Here is a 19,714-nt window from a genome sequence, read left to right as displayed (position 1 = left end):
TCATTTTAAAAAAAAGCTGTGTTTCCAACAAGAACCTGTTGTTTGAGTGCTTTCGAAGTACTTGTTGGGTATAAATAGCACAATGTCTGAGTCGTATTAAACAAGACATTACTAGTCAACATCCAAGTTTACTGTGTGAGATGTTTTACCTCTGGTTCTGATTGTGCAGAGACTTCAGAGACCGCCAAAGACCTCTCAGCCTGGTTCAACCTGTTCGCCGACTTGGACCCTCTGTCGAACCCAGATGCAGTAGGCAGGAGTGGGCAGGAGCATGAGCTTCACAACGCATAGACCTGCGACCTGATTCACATCCAGGGCAAGCTCCTACGCTATAAGTTAGAATAATGCAAAACAAGGTCATGGTTAATTTGCTGTTAACATCTGTTCTAGGGTCATCTCTTTCTCAACCCCCGACCTACTCCTTACCATTGAGTTAAACAACAATTTTACCCTGGACCAGCTGTTAGAGGCATTTACTGTACAAGTATTCAATGGTATCAATCAATTGAGCTTGAAATCATGAATTCCAAAAGAAAACAAATGTTATTTGTGTCTGTTTTAACATGATTTATCAATGTTTATAAGTTAAGTTGTCAGAGTGGGTAGATGCTTTCAACAACCAAAGGATGTACGATTAGCTTTTTCAGAATTATTGCCTTGTCATTTGGGTATACCTGTAAGCTTTCTGGTGGTGACAATGATGAGGCCTTTACACCAATCTCAACAATAGGAAAATCCGTATACAGTATGAAAGGGTAAAATATGTATCAGTTTTGTCTGATCGATCATACATTTATTGCATGTTTTGTGTATTCCTTATTTAGTTGTGTGGTTGTACTCACGATATGTTACTGTTGACAATAACATATGTAACATTTGATTTGTTTGAGATACTGTCTTTAGGGCCTGGAATATATTCAAGGTGTGTTATAGAGCAGCGCACTAGACAGCTGACAATGCACCTTTTTAAAAGGCATTTTCTCAGACGTTTGTGGAAATCCTATTTATGGTAACCATGTCGGCTCCAGGGTAAAGGACCTTAGTCTGTTCTATAACATGCCTCAGATTGCATCCCAGCCTAGGTGTACATTTATTAACTAGCTGCACTTTCAAGTACACAATCTGTATTCTATTGCTTGGAGAGCAACCTATGGAAGAGTGGGAAATGTGCATAACACATTCTAACCTGCATAAAATACATATGCTGTAATTGGTGACTGGTTTTAAGCTTGTAATCAAAATGATTAGAATTATATTTTAATTGTGGAGTGCTGAAAAGTGTGCATTTTGATTGTCAGTAAAAATTTGCTAAATGAGACTAACTTATTAGAATTAAACTTGCCATTGTTTACATTAAAAGCCTTGTTTATTCCTGTTATCTTATGTATTGTTGCTTTATTTGAATGCTGCAAAGCTATGCTATTGTTCCTCTGTCAGGTTACAACTACCACAAGACTATTTCCTCTTTGGTTTATTAGCTTTGAATAGATAGTGGGATGTGTGCATTCTCTCAACTGACAGAATTTCTATCGCACGATGAATCCCTGAGGCATATGCTGTCACTGTAGGCTTCCTCTGAACCATGAAACTGAACTAATAAGCCAGGTTTTAAGGGGTTCTAGGGCTCGATTAAATCCGTATCGCCGAAGTTCAGCGCTATAGCACCCTTTGAAGTAAAATGTCAGATTGAGACGACATATGCAGCGTTTACCGTGAATGCAGTCTCCGAACGCAGGAACGTTGCCGTTAAATTACATTTGTGCTATAGCTCTGAACTTTGGCAATAAGGACTGAATCTAGCGCCTAGTCTCGCTTGGCCAGCCTTCCAAAATCCTGTCTTGTTGGAAGCCTGGGCTTAATAAGCGGAAGCGGTTCTAATACATCTAAAATAATATGAAGCTAGTGCTTTAAAAAATAGACAAACATCAAGTGTTTTTTTATTGCTTACTTTATTGTAAAAACAAGGTCTACATAAAACATGAAATACACAGGCATGAAATATTAGTGCCGAACATGGCAAGCCTTGCTGAACTTTGAAAATGTTAGTATAATTTCAAACTAGTCATCGAGCAGCGGTCATCTTTACCGACAAAATATACATCTAGGTTTGGGAGGATTGTGTTGCATATGTTTGTGTTCGTTTTGCAAATGGTTGTCTGTTTTTACTTAAAATACTGTGATAATTTTTTTATATTATTGCCAAGGGGTTTTAACGTAATGTACTGAAGATACATAATACAATTAGGGAATGGATTCAATCCGTATCGGGGGAGGTCCACGTTATAGCTCGATTTAAATTTAAAGGCAATAATTCCCACGGTACATCCGCGACAAGGATTGAATGCAGCCCTTGTACAGTTTCATGAAACATTTGACTCCATATTGAACGTCAAATCAAACACTAGGATACTCATAGTTGATTTGCTTTACATTTTATATAGTACTGTGTAATATTATATAGTGATTATCACGCCTGGAATTAAGTGCCTCAATGTTAATTCCGAATATGACAGAATTATTAGTGTTTGTTGATTGCTTATCTATTTCGTATTAAAAAAAGTAACTTTCGTCTTTGGTTTTTTGCTAATTTCTTTTTTTTGTTGATGCTGAAAAAAATGTTTTGGGCTAGATTCTATCAGATGCGCACTGGCCAACACCCGCAGTGGCATTATACCTGAAGTGGACATTGCCATTGGCTTCTTGGAGAAGCATTACGAGATTTCCCATGTAGCCTTGTTTACAAGTTCGAACACTGGAATGTGAGACGTAATCTATACCTCGATTAGGCTGATAGAATTCCTCATTATTTTATTGAATGATTTTCAATTAGAGCGTCATTTCTATATAGCCTACACTTTCTCTTTCTGAACTTCTAACGCCAGAGGGACAGGTGTGGCAATGATCACAGAAGCAGCTGTTCACTGATTTGACAACTTCAACGCAGTAACAACTGACACCGCCAAAACTCAAAGCACCGCTGGTTAACACTTAATCCGATTGAATCTAGGCCTTATTTTGATCAATTTTATTGGTTAAATGTCATAGCTCATATTTAATCAATTTCATCACTAGGGAGGGTGAACAGGCTGTGAAAGACAATACTGCTGATATCTTGGAGCTACAACATAATAACCTCTGGAATGTCTCTTAAGCACTTGACAGATTCCCGTGCACCAAGTTATCATTTCTATCGATGGCAATCCTTTAATATGTCGTGTTGAAAGATTAGAATCAGCACTTGTATAAAGACTATGGAATGTCTTTGGAGTAATGTCATGAATGAACCATAAAAGGCAACGTCAAAGTTCATGCTTGAGTAGTAGTACATTCCAAATGACCTGAGTTCATTGGCTATTCAGGGGACCTGAAACAAGGCTATGTGGGGACACTGTGCTTTGTAGCTGGCTGTTTGGTCACTTTCAGATCGTCTTTCTTCAGATTTTTGTCATGCCTTTACATAAACTGGATTGAAACCTGAAATAAGTGTAAACATTCAGGGAAAGGTGGAGCATTGTATTATAACTGTAGGACATCCCAATAGGGTTTTCAATATAAACAGACATTATATTTGATTTTATATTAAAAAGCTTATCCATGCTGTAATATTGGCTAGCAACACAGAACAGCTAAATAAGCTGGTTAGATAAACATTTTCAAAATTCAATAAAATACATGTTTTTCTCTTGCCCATTGCTCTTAATTCCCTTATTTTTTCTCTCAACTTCTTGAATAGATTTTGATAAAGCTGATTGCTACAGAACACAATATATGAAACAATTGAATCTACCCTTGGAATAGAAAACAAGTCTTTCTGGAAGATATTGCCTGCCACACCTTTCAGAAGAGAAGGCTAGGTTAGTAAGGATATACCCTCCTTGCTGGCTAATGTTGTGTTAAAGAGCTATACTCAGCTAGAGGAATTCTCAGCTAGCCTGGTCCCAGATCTGTTGTGCTGTTTTGCCACCTCCTATGTTCATTGCGACCCTAGGAGTTAGCAAGATAGCTCAAACTGATCTGGGACCAGGCTAATGCTCAGTAGCTGAACTGTACCTGAGAACTAGCTGGTAAGAAGGATGTGTGTAGTGGAGCAGGGATCTGTAGACAGGCCGTCTGGGACAACAGCTGTGCTTGTCGGTTCGTCTGTGTTAGGGCCTGTATCTGGGCTCAGACTGTCTGTGCTGTTACCTGTGCTTGTGTCAATGTCTACGCCTGTGTCTGAGCTACTGACCATGTCTGTGCCTATAGACGAGCTCCAGTTAGTGGAGGCCAGAGTAGTGGAACTACTGGGTGTCATGGCGTCGTCGGGCCATGTGCTGCCTTTTCCATGGAGACCAGGGCTGGACGAGGTTGTGGTGAAGTGGGAGGAGCAGAGGAGTTTGACGGGACAGAAGGCGGAGCCCCTGGGGATGAAGTTCACCTTGTTTTTGTCTGGGCATGAAAAAAGAGGGAAGACTTTGGAGACACCAGACCTGGGGAGGAAAAGTGAGGGAGAATGTCTTCATCTTTTTTCATCACATACCAAAGTGTGTATATGAAACACCTACAGTGAGAGAGTCCTACAGATGTAGGATCTTAATTTGATCGTGCCGTTGCAGGAGAACTAAATGAAGATCCTACATCTGTACAGTGGCACAAGGACATACACTATCAGACCAATTTAAAAAATAAATTAAAACATGTAACACTATGAAGTTGAGAAGCATTCGAATTAGAAACACCCCTCAACGTAGTGAAGAAGACTTACACCATCTCTTCAAACACTTTGACCCTCTCACACCCCTCCGGAGGCTCCCGTTTGAACATGTAGCTGTTGTTGGGTTTGGGAGAGGTGGCAAACTTGGGAAGGGGAGAGCTGCAGCCACTGTCTGAAAACAGAATGAAACATATAAGCAGGTCAGTGTGGTGATCTTATGTTCCTATAAAGGAACGTGTGTTAGAGAGCTGTTGCCTGTAGAATACAATGAGGTGATTGATTCACATAATACGGCACAGTATTAATACAGCGTGAGCCATTTATCATTAAGCAAATCCTGATCACTAGACTCCTGAACAGAGGATGTGAGCGGAGCCTGCCCAATTTGATTGGAACGTGGGGCAAGATTCCCAAATGCTGGCCATCTCGCCCACTCCAATTTCGCTCCAGTAGAGATCCCTTCAGGAGCTCAGGGCATGCCCGCCCCAGCATGCATTTGTAGTCTACTTGTGTGCTGCTAATAGCCACTTGCTTTAGCTACTGTTATGGAGTTCACTAAATATTTTCATAAAGAAACTGATAAAACACACAGGTGCTAAATCAAGGTGACTTACAAAGATAAGGACCAATAGCAAGAGAGGGAGTGTGGTGATATAGTGTCTACAATGATTGTGGAATCTGAAAAGACACTTATCCCAAAAGTATGATGGTGTACTTACTACGTGCACATGCTAAAAGAAAGGAATGAGGTGGGTAAGTGCGTCATTATAGAAAGTATTTATAAACTAAAAATCCGATCTCTTAAATGTTTTGTTCATTTTTGTTCTATTATCTATACAATAGGTCATCATTGATTTTTATCCCAATAGGCCTGGCATATTCCAACTTTCAAGGAACTTTCCGTTTTGATTGGGTTATTTTGCCTAAAAACTTTTAGGCCTACCTATAAAAAGAAATTAAAAAACAACTCTGCATCTCTACCCAGCCTGGCAAGAGTGGCATGAAGTGTTTTTAGCATCCCGAGCAGCTCTGCAAGTGTGGAGAGGATATTCTCCACTGCTGGCTGTCCACAGGCACCATCACATGAGCCTGCTAAAAATGTATTCAAAGGCACTAACAAGTCATTTTTCGTTGAATTTGTATTTAATTCAAAGCCTAAAGGCGCAATTTATAGACTATAATGATTGAATACAACTAAATGTTGTTTAAATGCTGCTCGCTTTATGTCCCTACCAGCTTATTGTGTCGAATTCGCAAATAATTCACAATGTAGGCTATAGGCTTGAAATAATATAGCGTAAATAATTTGTTCCTTCTTAGGCTCCTGGTCTATTTAGAGTGTTTGCTGTTTAACATTCAAATCCTTATTCAATACTTAAAAAACAATTGGTAGGTCCAGTTATTCACAAAAATAGATGGGTGTTGGTTAAATTGTGATTTTGATGAATGAGGTGAATTTGGAGCAGGACTTTTTTTCTCCTGTGAGCGTAGAGCGTTTTTCTTTGCAGAGCAGTAGGAAAGGACATGGAGCATTGGAGTGGTGAGCGGGATTTCCAATCGCTCAACAATGTTCCTGAGACATGCAATGGCTGGAGACTGTTGAATGTGTGCATTGAACTATAGTAATATATCATGCAAGCCAGAAAATACATCTGAATGGAGTACCTTTGTCAAGCTCTTCTGTAGAGCAGGGGCTGCCTTCTGGAGAGTTGAGGGGGTCAGGGGTGAAGGGCCAGGGGCTGGAACTGCCACTAGAGGGGGCCTGGGTGTCCGTGTCACGTGTGTCACTGCCATTGCCGTAGCGATGTGGCTGAAACGGGGCGCGGCGGCCGTCCAACACGTCCAAAGCCTGAGAGGTCAGAGGTGGAGATGGAGGGAAGGATGAAGGGATGCGAGGAGTGCAAGAACCACATCAGGGCACTATATAATTCACAGTTGTTATTGATCATCATACATGAGTCAATTCAATGCATTCACTTTATTTCAGTATTATCACACTGCATGTAAACTCCAGCATGTGTGGACGTATTTGAATGACAAGCAGAAAAGCGAATACCAGTGCAGATGATAATGCATGATACAGTATGAAAATGTTCAGAGCCCTTCTGCTTGTGCTGTAGAGTACAGCTGATTCTACGCAGAAGAAGACTTGCTGCGCTGCAGGTCGTAAATATGTGGGTGTGCGTGCGTGCGTGTGGGCACTCATGCACACGCTTGAGGGAGAGCCATTTCACTAACCTGTCAAGGTTTACTGCCCTACTTCACACACAATTTACAGCTCTACTCAACTCTCAGCAATTTAAATCAGTGCAAGTGAGAATATAGTGTGTGTGTGTGTGTTTCCCACCTGTATTCCCTGCTTCCAGTCCTCTCTGATGAACACATTCTCCAGCTCGTGGTTGATGCCCTCCACGCTGCTAGGCACTCTCGATATGAGGGACTTTGGCACTGGGATGTTCGACAGGGCTTTGGAAACCACCTTATTCTGGAAAACATGGCAAACCAAGGGTGGTGGTAGAAATGTTTTGTAGCTTTTCTATGGTCATTTTAAACAGACATCTCGTCAATTGTATGCTCTCCCCAGTATTTCAGTGTATGATATCGCTATGGAATGTGATTTATGCGAGGGTAAATTTGAAGTTAAATTACATTAAAGTGAGGTCAAAAATAATACAGGCTGTGACTGATCTACCACAGGTGAAAGTCATACCATGCCAAAGTTAGTTTATGTTCTTTTCCCCAGTGCTTTGTTTACAGTTGCTCAGGATCCGTTAATGAATGAACCACAAACCCAGAGAGTACTGGGAACTGGGCATGCCCAGACACGTCTCCTCCTCTTCCTCTGGTCAGAATAGGGACTAGTGAACTACAGCTCTTTAAATCATATATATATATATATATATATATATAAATAAAAGTAGTCTGACCACATTCATATGACAGGAAACATGCCTGAACAATTCTGCACTACAGGAAAGCCACGTTGTTGTTTTGGAAGGACATGTTGCCTGAAGCCGAAATAGCCTGGCACCCAGGCTACCAAAACCCTAGTCTATACATTTACAATCAAGTATTATCCTTAATAAGTACTGCATTTATTTAAGGTTGTACATGGTACAGTGACACTCCCACTGTGAATATAGCATTGGTGCAGACACCAAACTAGTTCCATGCTACCATGACCTGTGATCTTGATGGCAGACCCAGGGAGGCAGCAGTAGGGTGTAACTCACCTGGGGATGGCCTGTCGAGCTGGTGTGTAGTCCCAGCTGCTGATCTCTGTCTTTGCTCTGGCGGCTGACCTGTTTACTGCGCTGGAGCTGCAGCCTGAGTTTAGCAATCTGCTGGAGAAAGACAGGGGGTTTACCTCAGAGAAAATGAATGGTTCTCAATGGACATTCAAGGTAGCCTGGTGGTCACATACTGCATGTGCTGTGTAGCCAACACTTCTATTGTTTCATGCCATACATGGCAGAGATGAGTTGGCTAAAGCACAAATACACTGGACCACCAAGCTATATTTGAGGTATAATTCAGAAAAGGTACAAAGCAATACATAAGGGATAATCAACGAGGAGCAATGCTTTCAATGGAAAATAATGCACGATGTGGAAGTTGTGCCACAATGCACAGCGGAGTGGCACTAAGCCTCCTCGGATTTCCATTGTTTTTTGTTGTTTTCCTCAGAACAGCATTTCTTCAGCATTCAGAGTGATTTGTCCACAGATTCAGAATGAATTCGAAAAAAATCTGTAGAGAGGGCTTTTATGAATATAGCTACGATCAAACATAAGTGAAGTCAAAAGTTTATTATGTTTCTGTACTGGTTATATAATCATAACATAATCAGTTGTAGAACGCAGACTAAGGCGAGGTCTTTTAATGCTGATCTTATAATCCTGGATATACAGTACACAGAAAGAGTATGTCTACTCTATAGGATGCACTTCCCTGCAAGTCATCCATATAGGTTATTATAGTACAGTACCATGTCATCCATATAGGTTATTATAGCACAGTGCCATGTCATCAGAGGTTACAGTACCATGTCATCCATATAGGTTATTATAGCACAGTGCCATGTCATCAGAGGTTACAGTACAATGTCATCCATATAGGTTATTATAGTACAGTACCACGTCATCCATATAGGTTATTATAGTACAGTACCATGTCATCCATATAGGTTATTATAGTACAGTACCATGTCATCCATATAGGTTATTATAGTGCAGTACCATGTCATCCATATAGGTTATTATAGTACAGTACCATGTCATCCATATAGGTTATTATAGTACAGTACCATGTCATCCATATAGGTTATTATAGTACAGTACCATGTCATCATAGAGGTTGTTATAGTACAGTACTAAGCCACCCATAGAGGTTATTATAGTACAGTACCATCTCATCCATACAGGTTATTATAGTACAGTACCATGTCATCCATACAGGTTATTATAGTATAGTACCATGTCATCATACAGGTTATTATAGTACAGTACCATGTCATCATATAGGTTATTATAGTACAGTACCATGTCATCCATACAGGTTATTATAGTACAGTACCATGTCATCCATACAGGTTATTATAGTATAGTACCGTGTCATCATACAGGTTATTATAGTACAGTACCATGTCATCATATAGGTTATTATAGTACAGTACCATGTCATCCATACAAGTTATTATAGTACAGTACCATGTCATCATAGAGGTTATTATAGTACAGTACCATGTCATCATAGAAGTTATTATAGTATAGTACCATGTCATCATACAGGTTATTATAGTACAGTACCATGTCATTCATATAGGTTATTATAGTACAGTACCACATCATCCATATAGGTTATTATAGTACAGTACCATGTCATCCATATAGGTTATTATAGTACAGTACTAAGCCACCCATAGAGGTTATTATAGTACAGTACCATGTCATCCATACAGGTTATTATAGTACAGTACCATGTCATCATAGAGGTTATTATAGTACAGTACCATGTCATCCATACAGGTTATTAGAGTACAGTACCATGTCATCCATACAAGTTATTAGAGTACAGTACCATGTCATCCATACAGGTTATTATAGTACAGTACCATGTCATCATACAGGTTATTATAGTACAGTACCATGTCATTCATATAGGTTATTATAGAACAGTACCATGTCATCCATATAGGTTATTTAACAACACTACCATGTCATCCATAGAGGTTATTTTACAACAGTACCATGTCATCCATACAGGTTATTATAGTACAGTACCATATCATCCATAGAGGTTATTTTACAACAGTACCATGTCATCCATAGAGGTTATTTTACAACAGCACCATGTCACCCATATAGGTTATTATAGTACAGTACCATGTCATCCATATAGGTTATTATAGTACAGTACCATGTCATCCATATAGGTTATTATAGTACAGTACCATGTCATTCATATAGGTTATTATAGAACAGTACCATGTCATCCATATAGGTTATTTTACAACACTACCATGTCATCCATAGAGGTTATTTTACAACAGTACCATGTCATCCATACAGGTTATTATAGTACAGTACCATGTCATCATAGAGGTTGTTATAGTACAGTACTAAGCCACCCATAGAGGTTATTATAGTACAGTACCATCTCATCCATACAGGTTATTATAGTACAGTACCATGTCATCCATACAGGTTATTATAGTATAGTACCATGTCATCATACAGGTTATTATAGTACAGTACCATGTCATCATAGAGGTTATTATAGTACAGTACCATGTCATCCATACAGGTTATTATAGTACAGTACCATGTCATCCATACAGGTTATTATAGTATAGTACCGTGTCATCATACAGGTTATTATAGTACAGTACCATGTCATCATATAGGTTATTATAGTACAGTACCATGTCATCCATACAGGTTATTATAGTACAGTACCATGTCATCATAGAGGTTATTATAGTACAGTACCATGTCATCATAGAAGTTATTATAGTATAGTACCATGTCATCATACAGGTTATTATAGTACAGTACCATGTCATTCATATAGGTTATTATAGTACAGTACCACATCATCCATATAGGTTATTATAGTACAGTACCATGTCATCCATATAGGTTATTATAGTACAGTACTAAGCCACCCATAGAGGTTATTATAGTACAGTACCATGTCATCCATACAGGTTATTATAGTACAGTACCATGTCATCATAGAGGTTATTATAGTACAGTACCATGTCATCCATACAGGTTATTAGAGTGCAGTACCATGTCATCCATACAAGTTATTATCCATAGAGTACAGTACCATGTCATCCATACAGGTTATTATAGTACAACAGCACCATACCATGTCATCATATCCAGGTTATTATAGTACAGTACCATATCATCCATAGAGGTTATTTTACAACAGTACCATGTCATCCATATAGGTTACAACAGTCATCCATAGTTATTTTACATCCATACAGGTTATTATAGTACAGTACCATATCATCCATAGAGGTTATTTTACAACAGTACCATGTCATCCATAGAGGTTATTTTACAACAGCACCATGTCACCCATATAGGTTATTATAGTACAGTACCATGTCATCCATATAGGTTATTATAGTACAGTACCATGTCATCCATATAGGTTATTATAGTACAGTACCATGTCATTCGTGAGCGATACGATATGTATTGCGATTCTATATGTATCATGATTCTATATGTATTACGATTGGATACTGCGATTTTATTGCGATGAAAAAAAATGAACATATTCCAAACATATTGCTCACTATATGTCTGCTGCAGACAGATAAGAGAAAACCATGACAAATTGAGTTTTGGAGGTAATAGTGCTCAAAACATGTTGGCTCACCATTAAAAACAATTAAAAAGATGAAGAACTAGCTATAGGATGATAAATACCAGAGTTTTGGCGCAGGAACACCTGACTAGCGCTAGCTAACGCCATCTTGTATTTTAGATTTTTTAAATCAATACTTCCGAGTCAACGGTATCGATATAAAATCGACAAAAACAATATTGCGATACTCTACTGCCTTGAAACACTTGGAAAACAGCTCCACTGTGTCCCCCCCCTCTAATCAGGGACTTATTTAGACCTGTCACATTAGATGGGTGCAATTCATTATCAGGTAGAACAGAAAAATCCAGACCTTGTAGGGTAAGACTTTAATACCCCTTCTTCCTGTATTGAGTCCCCCATCTCTACTGTATTGTACCACTCACCGTTGGGTGGGAAGATTTGTCCTTTGGCTATACATGACTGGGTCAGCTAAAATATGTATGTAAGACTACATGTCAAATCCAAATGTACCTATTGCTACTTTTATATGCTACAACGGGCGACTTGGATAAACGTGTACTATATGTTGCTATATGTTACCACATGTACATACAGTACAGTAGCATATCATCATAATCATGTCAAGAACAAAAAGAAACATCTCAACATAGTGAGAGAACATTCCATCCATTTAGTGTTTATCGCTCATCTAACAACAAGCCTATCTTATGTAAGTCAGCCCATTTCAAAAGCCTCAAAACCATTGTTTTGCTGTATTGCTCTTGAGCAAAAGCCAGCAGCCTAACACACTTATGTGTTGTTTGCAGGAGGACTAGGCCTTTATGGAGATAGATAAGGCTCATCCTTGTCACTAGAGTATCAACAGGGCCAAGCTGAGAGAGAAATGATATGGTTGTTACACCCTGCAGACAAGTTCGGTGCCTGCTCCCCCTCTCAAAACAACCAGGCACAACGAGATGTGACGGACTAGACTACAGAGGGAAAGGAAGGTTAAATAAAGACTGTGGTCTGGAAGCGCACGAGAACTAATAGCTCAATGTGGTGGTCTCCAACTAGCCACTAACTCAGCCAGGCTACGCGCACGGAAACCGACCTTCAGGAGAATTAATATTTAACTGAACCTCATATCCTGACAAATAAAACACATCTCAAGTAATGGCTGAACCTCAAAGCCCTGACAACAATATTTGATTATGCACATACAGCGCAGATCCAATAATGTCAACAATACAACTCTCGCTGGTTGGTTTGTGACAGACCAGCTATTTTGGTCTAACAAACTCCTCAGAGAGTTATGGTGTTGACATCGGTTACAGTATTGAATTACAAATAATAGGATAGCGCTCCTTACAGTTGTTTTGACTAGGGACATAGGTCATGCAGAGAGTGTGTAGGCTAGGCTATATATGCTAGGAAGGTTGAGTGTGGCACCTACCTCTTTCAGATGGTCTGCACTACCCCAGGAGGCTGACCGCTGGTGTGGGCTTCCCTGCTCCCCTCCTCCCTCCTCTATCCACAGACCAGGAGTCTGAAACACACACACACACATTTAAATATGCATACTCTAAGCAGTGGATAAACAAATAGACCCACATCGATCCCCATCATTTGTATGGAATTCAGGACTGAGAGACAAGACTCCGGAATTCACTGTGATGAACAGACGAGAGAGAGGTGGGTGAAATCAATCATCACCCCTGTGCCTTCGCCAGAGATGCACACATCTGGAATCAATCAAACGAGTCAAAAATGGTCTTTGCGGGATAAAGATGATTGCAGGCACAAAAGAGTAATAATATGTGTGATAGCTACTACTTAAAGTTGTATCCTCACAGTTTTACTGACAATCCACATTAGGACAGATTGCCAAAGGCTACTTTGTGGTTGGTGACTGACAAACTACATACTAACTACTAGCTGATAAGTCTGTGGGAAATGGCTGCTCTTTCTCCACTACAGCAGATAGAGAAAAGTGCTCTAGTGTCTACAAGAATGCAACCTTTACATAAATAATGAAATGGTTAACTTATGTAAAATACATGCAAAAAAGAAACAGGATGTTTCAAAAGCATGTTTGCAACCATGATGCACTTCCCCTCCATTATGCATATCAACAGTGACATTGGTCCTCCAAGGAGTCGTGGTCAGTACAGTAGAGTGAAGCATCTTAAATGTCAGTGTCCTCGTACTGCCTTACGTTTGACCCTTGTCGAAAAACAAAACATCCTCTATAACGCACAACGTTACACAAAAGACCCACTCTATGATATGCAATATGAACTAGTGATGCATTATGGCTACTGGCACATTGCTCTTCAGAAAGGACAACCGGTTTAAACGGGTGCTTGTGCGCCAATAAAGAGGCCACTATGCTGGATGGCAGATGTGCTAGCGTTTAGAGTAACATTTTGAACATGGCTATGGTATTGCTGTGGTGTTTGATACTAGAGCCAAACATTGAGGGCTGCATGAATAGTGAAAGGAAAGTTTCCAATGCTAAGTGCAAACTTTGCAAAAATGTATATTGAGATGTTAAGTAATATTGGTATTATTAACTTGCAGCCTAGTTCTCCAGTACTACTAAACCCTTCAGCAAATAGTTCGAAGGGTACAAGAACATAGCAATGCTTACACCATAGGCTACTTATCTCCATCATCATTGTAATAACAATTTAAATGTTTATTTTTTGTAACAAATGAAGTGTCTGTTCACAGAGCGCCCAGCTTTGTTTCCCTCAAGCCTCTTTTATCGACTTAGTTTTTGCACTTCCCGGCCTGCCTTGTGGGTTTTATCGACTTAGTTTTTGCACTTCCCGGCCTGCCTTGTGGGTTTTATCGACTTAGTTTTTGCACTTCCCGGCCTGCCTTGTGTGTTTTATCGACTTAGTTTTTGCACTTCCCGGCCTGCCTTGTGTGTTTTGTGGGGTTGTTTGCCAGGTGTCGTGCCAGAATGCTCTGGTGAGATAAAGGTAGGGTACTTTACTTTCACATAGTCTACAGCTCATGTTAAATGACTCTCACCCCACTTAAAATCCTATTTGATTTCCCAGCAGGGATACTGAACGTCAATGGATTTACAATGGAATTGAAGTTAGTTTGTTTAGTTTACATGCTGAGGTAAGAGTATAGAATGCCACTGCTATCATTTGGTCTGATTTGAGTTGATGGGGGTATTACGTTCTGGTTCTGTGACCTTGTAGGTCTTCTCATCTACAGATATCTTGCACGTCTAAAACATGAGGAACATTTTTTCGAGGATAAATATCTTTGACTAAACGCTCATTATGGATTCAAGCTTCTTGAAGAACAAGGAAAGAGCAGTAGCGCATAACTGCTGACTTTAAACGACTCATAAGTCAAATATGCCGAGTTGATAGTCATCGATAATAGACTGTCCACATCCTGCCTGTGTAAAACAATTCTAAAAAAGAAGATTAAGACAGTCTTTAGTGCACACACACACACACAGACCAGACTAAATCAATGCATTATGTCTGTCTGTGTGTGCTTGTGGGTATGCCTGTGTGTGTGTGTGTCTGTTTAATCTTCATACAGACATTCTCTGTGTTCTGGAACCACAGGGCCTGGGGCAGACAGATCTATCCCGGAACAGTGATTAGCATATGTATAGCCCTCCGCTCCTCACTCCCACACAAAGGCAGAAGGGCCAGCCACAAGGGCCAGGTGGTAAGCAGTGGGATTCCTCTCCTCGCCCCAACCATCGCCTGAGGGACAGGTGCAAACAACTTCACCTCCACAGACAGCTACATTCCAGCTCTGAAAAGAGCCCGTCTCTAGATTGTGTGCTACAACAAAGACTTTCTGTCCCAGGTTTTTTGCTGTTGCAGTGTTACAGGCGATTTGGGATAATGGGAGAGATCTTGTTAACAGGAAGTAGCTAGTCTGTGACTGTCCTTGGGGAGTTTGTGCTTTTCCTAATCGAAGTGGTTTAAGTGAAGCAGTCCACACCATCATTAGGGGAACGTTGATTCTATATGTAGCTACTTGAACCTGGAGGCCCACTCACCACCTCCAAAGACTAAACAAAGAGCCCCAAGGTGAATGAACGGTTAAAGGGAAGAAGCCATGTAAATGAGGCTGGGCGGCGCTCATTCAGCCACATGAAAGGATTCTATTAGGACGGACAGCGCGCCCATGGTCAATGGCCCTGCCATCATCATACATATTCAATATGGATTCATATAACCACAAAAATTTGCCCATTTTCAAACTGCATGGAACGGTCAATCACTTTGACCAGAATAGTGAGTGCTGATGTGTGGGCTGCTACCCAGGATTTTTTTTTGTTAAAATACACCCAGTAAGTGTTTTTCAAGAGAAACTTGATTTAGAAAACATATGCTTTTAAATAAATGATTATGTGCATCATTAGCTTTTATGGGTCCTTTGGCCTACAGTTACCTGTGTGGCTTTGTCTTTCATGCAGGAAGGGTAGGGTCCGTGGGAGTCCCGAGGCCACTGGCCTGTGAGGTACGGGCCCATAATGGCATCCAGGGAAGATGTCCGACGGATAGCACTGGAGCTACGCACCTGCAGTTTGGACCTCTCTCCTACAGGAGCGAGGGGAGAGCCAGGGTCAGTATAGGAACACCCACACTGTCATACTGAACAATTGGCCCGAAACGTCTTGTTGTTTCCATAAAACGTCTCTATTGCTAACCTTAGACTATTAGTGCACTACAGTGATATATACTAGACCTAACGAATCTGGATGTGTTGAAGCTAGGTATGATGTTATGGGAGCTGCCTTCTCTCAGGCAAAGTAGTTAAACACACACCATCCACATAATAACTCATTAACAACCACACCACAATTAACAGCAATATGGCCTGCATTCACTCAACATTCCTCCTGCAGTAACCCTAACACAGAAATGTGCTGTTTTTCTAAAGCAGGGAGACATGAAGGAGGAAATGGGTGAAATCATAGGCTAGTAAGCAGTATTATGCTTTGTGATTGTTGAAAGTCAATGAGGGCTCCTTGCTTTCCATATCAAAGAGCTTCTGGGGGGATGAAGGAGGTGACCAGGGTACACATTCTTCATTCAATCTGTTCCTTGTCTAAGTGCATATGCAGTGTTCCTTTTCGATACCACTGCACACCTCCTGGGCTCTAGGGCCTAGATGATCAGCCAAGTCTGAGCATATCAACCAAAATATGTTGGCTAAGTAAGTAAACCCAATGACTTAGGGTAAACTATCTGAGTAAAAGGGAGTGGATTTCCATCAATATTGTTGTAGCCAAAGTTCTCCAAACACAGCATGAAAATTTAGCCCGAGTGATTTTCCACTGTCTCTCCACTTTGCTAAATTTAGGCTCTCAAGAGCAAAATAAAGTCAGATCATTTCCTGGCTTTTAGTATGCATACGGTCCCTTTCACAATTTTCTAATCAACCTTTTCAAAGATAGTGCACTTTCTACCAAAGTTGACAGATTTTGAGCTGGGTTCTTGTTTAACAACAAGCTTGTTTTCCAATTTACTCTTACTCTGCAGTTTGGGGACGTGCGACAATGAGGCAGGCCATTTCAGCACAGCTGGCACTTTAACAGGGAGGGGGAGTTTCTTTGTTGAGACTATTGGGAAGGCCTGGTGTGGGGGTGATGTCATAGTGTGAACCTAAAGATCATGTGGTGGAATGTCACCCTTTTCCATTGCCTTCACCCTGACCCGTTGTCCTTGCGACCCTTTCCCCACCACCTAGCTCAGATGAGATGGGTGATGCGAATGAACACGCTGACTGACAAAGGAAGATGTCCACTAGTTAACTTCTCCAATGTTCCAATCACAAAGCTGCATGGCTGACAAGGACACAATGTATTGTCAACTTTAATGTTTTACCTTAATTTGTCAGATGCCTCGAAAGATAAAACCACAAATTCACCACAAATTCCCTTCAGTGTGTTTGCTGCAAATAGCCTGAAATTCTGAGGAAACGGTCAAATAAAAATAGCTCCATATTTCCGTTTGACAATGAAAGACTAACAATACATCTACATATTTCCATTTCCATCCCTGTGCACTTCCCAGTGGTATCCCAATTCCACTTGTTGCAGTGCAATGCACCTCCTACCCCTAGCTAGCAGATGACATCACATGAAACAAACTAGCCTTGTTTCGACTGAGAGGTCACTGCCATCCAACAGCGGGTCTCCATCACGACGTATGTGACTGGACACTGCTCAGGGTTGAAGGTCATCTCATTCTGAGGACCAGGGAATGCAAGGCATGTCATGTCATTTTCCCGAACATTGAGTTAGCAACCCTACAATAACCGCAATGCAGCTCAAAGACAAGGAGGCTGCCATCTTGGGGAAAGGTAAGGCGGACGCCATTATACTCCACTGATGTAGGAGGGCGTCAAGACAGCTGGAGCGTCATGGCTGTCACTGGTTAAACCATGGTGATTCATGATCTGCCCTCGTAAAGTGCAGAAGGTCAATGTAGTAAAAAAAGCTTGTTGCATAGTGAGTACAACATAGTCCTGGATGCAGATTTGGAGTCACACAGCAGGTTCGACGCAGTCTCCAAGCTGTGACAGAAAAAGCTAACTGTATTCAGAGATTTCACCTTCACAAAGGCAAGCAGACATTAACTGGATGCTTTGTGTGTCTTGCATTTTACTGCTGTGAAATAGACCTATTCCAGAAGTTTTTTTGTTGGGGAAGATAAATATAATCAGTCTCAATACCAGCGGAAACATCAATATTTGACAGGAGAGCCTGTCTCAGAAACAGGATTTAGAGTGTTCTAGTCTCCCATCTCCCCCTTCAGTCCACCCTCTATCTCCTTATCACCTGAAAGGAACAACTGCTCGGGCTGAACCAATAGAGACATGAAATGTCACACCACTCACTTCCATTCTCCGTAACATAGGGCTCACAATATGTTCCCGATGTGTACAATTACCGTACAGTTGAAAGGGAGTAGGTCATACACCTGTAACCTGACTGTTTGTCCAACAACAATTCTCACGGTCTACGGCCCCCTTATAAACCGTTAAACATGTTTTGCTGCCAATTATCTCCTCCCTTTTTCTGTCAATAGTCCATAAGCAGCACGAGTGTATAAGAGAGGACACGATAAGCTTCATTATTAGCGATGTGATGTACTGTAGTAGTTGGCCTTAGTATGGGCCTACTTCCTCTTTTGTCTAACTCTGGGGCCATATATTCAATCAAAACATAATATGCTTCCTTAATCAGCACAAGACAAATCATGTGTTTGACTTACCTTAGAAACCCTGGGCCCTATTCCTTTCAAGGTGACTGAGTGTTTTTAGAGTGTTCTAAGTCAGTCTCACTAATCCATCAATATTGTAACAATGAATTAGGCTATAAAATGCATAGCAAAGACTGTATTACAAGAATAGAAAAGGCCTACAATCTCTTGACCATCACCAAGAGCAAGCAAAATGGTGCATTTGTCCTGAATACATCGATATTGTAGCATGTGGTAAGTGGATAATATAACAATAGTTTACCTCTACAAACGGGTGAGTTTGGACCCCGGTCAGGTGAGTGCGAGACCCTATTTTCAGGAGACAGTCTCTGTCTCGTGGCGCCAGTGCAATTTACTCCAAGACTCAGATTCGCGCTTGGGGGAGATGACCCGGGAGATGACCCGCGGCTATTTGTCTGTCCATTGTTGCCTCCAACAGAGAGAGGCAGAGAGCGTGTCGGGCTGCTCTGGCCCCCGCGTATGAGCTGGTAGGGCACGGTAGCACGGATGGGGTGCAAACGGCAGCTGTTGGAAAAACTGGGGGACCCTGCATTGCTACGTCTGACTGTGGACTGTTGTTGAAGCGAGTTGTTGGGAACTGACATTCTGCTGCTTCGTATCACTTTCAGGAAAAAATTCGCCAAGATATCCGCTTCTGGAAAACACAGGATTAACTTCCTTTAATTTTAGCTCGTATGCTGCTCGAGCTCATTTTGCAGCAATCTCGCAGTTATCTTGCATCTTGAAAAGGCGAATTCTACTGCAATAACTTACCTGAAGAACACTAAAACAAGTATTCTTTGGGCATGATTGTCGAGAACTTTAAATATATGTTGTTTGAAAAACTTAATTTGTAGTTAGCTAAACATATCCCCTAATATTTGGCGATTCTCTACCGTCCCCATGTCCACTGTAAATGACAGTTGTA

General features: G+C 40.8%; 2 protein-coding genes across 10 annotated transcripts in view; one reads left to right on the top strand and one right to left on the bottom strand.

Annotated features, from left to right (window-relative positions):
- Positions 1-1,378, top strand: part of LOC115104746 (islet cell autoantigen 1-like) — a 10,814-nt gene extending 9,436 nt beyond the window's left edge. For both annotated transcript variants that reach the window (XM_065009797.1, XM_029626099.2), the window contains exon 14: positions 170-1,378. In XM_065009797.1, the coding sequence (XP_064865869.1) occupies positions 170-291 (122 nt within the window). In that variant the 3' untranslated portion in view covers positions 292-1,378. The remainder of the gene's footprint in view (positions 1-169) is intronic.
- Positions 1-19,714, bottom strand: part of LOC115104696 (glucocorticoid-induced transcript 1 protein-like) — a 23,822-nt gene extending 4,108 nt beyond the window's left edge. For 5 of the 8 annotated variants that reach the window (XR_003859800.2, XR_003859803.2, XR_003859804.2 and 2 more), the window contains exons 1-9: positions 19,049-19,714; positions 15,968-16,116; positions 12,981-13,073; positions 7,927-8,037; positions 7,041-7,178; positions 6,359-6,542; positions 4,745-4,865; positions 4,229-4,469; positions 150-329 (exon numbers count right to left, since the gene is read on the bottom strand). Coding sequence is in view for 3 of the 8 variants with exons in the window: in XM_029626057.2 (XP_029481917.1) it covers positions 4,058-4,469; positions 4,745-4,865; positions 6,359-6,542; positions 7,041-7,178; positions 7,927-8,037; positions 12,981-13,073; positions 15,968-16,116; positions 19,049-19,391 (1,551 nt within the window). In the remaining 5 variants the exon portion in view is untranslated. Of the gene's footprint in view, positions 1-149; positions 330-1,930; positions 4,470-4,744; positions 4,866-6,358; positions 6,543-7,040; positions 7,179-7,926; positions 8,038-12,980; positions 13,074-15,967; positions 16,117-19,048 lie in introns of those variants that run through there. The other 3 variants (XM_029626057.2, XM_029626050.2, XM_029626065.2) reach the window with 3 other exon arrangements.

The sequence above is a fragment of the Oncorhynchus nerka genome, linkage group LG3 (assembly GCF_034236695.1).
Source record: "Oncorhynchus nerka isolate Pitt River linkage group LG3, Oner_Uvic_2.0, whole genome shotgun sequence".
Classification (NCBI taxonomy): domain Eukaryota; kingdom Metazoa; phylum Chordata; class Actinopteri; order Salmoniformes; family Salmonidae; genus Oncorhynchus; species Oncorhynchus nerka.
The sequence above is the reverse complement of the archived record's forward strand: the minus strand, read 5'-3'. Positions and strand labels throughout refer to the sequence as shown.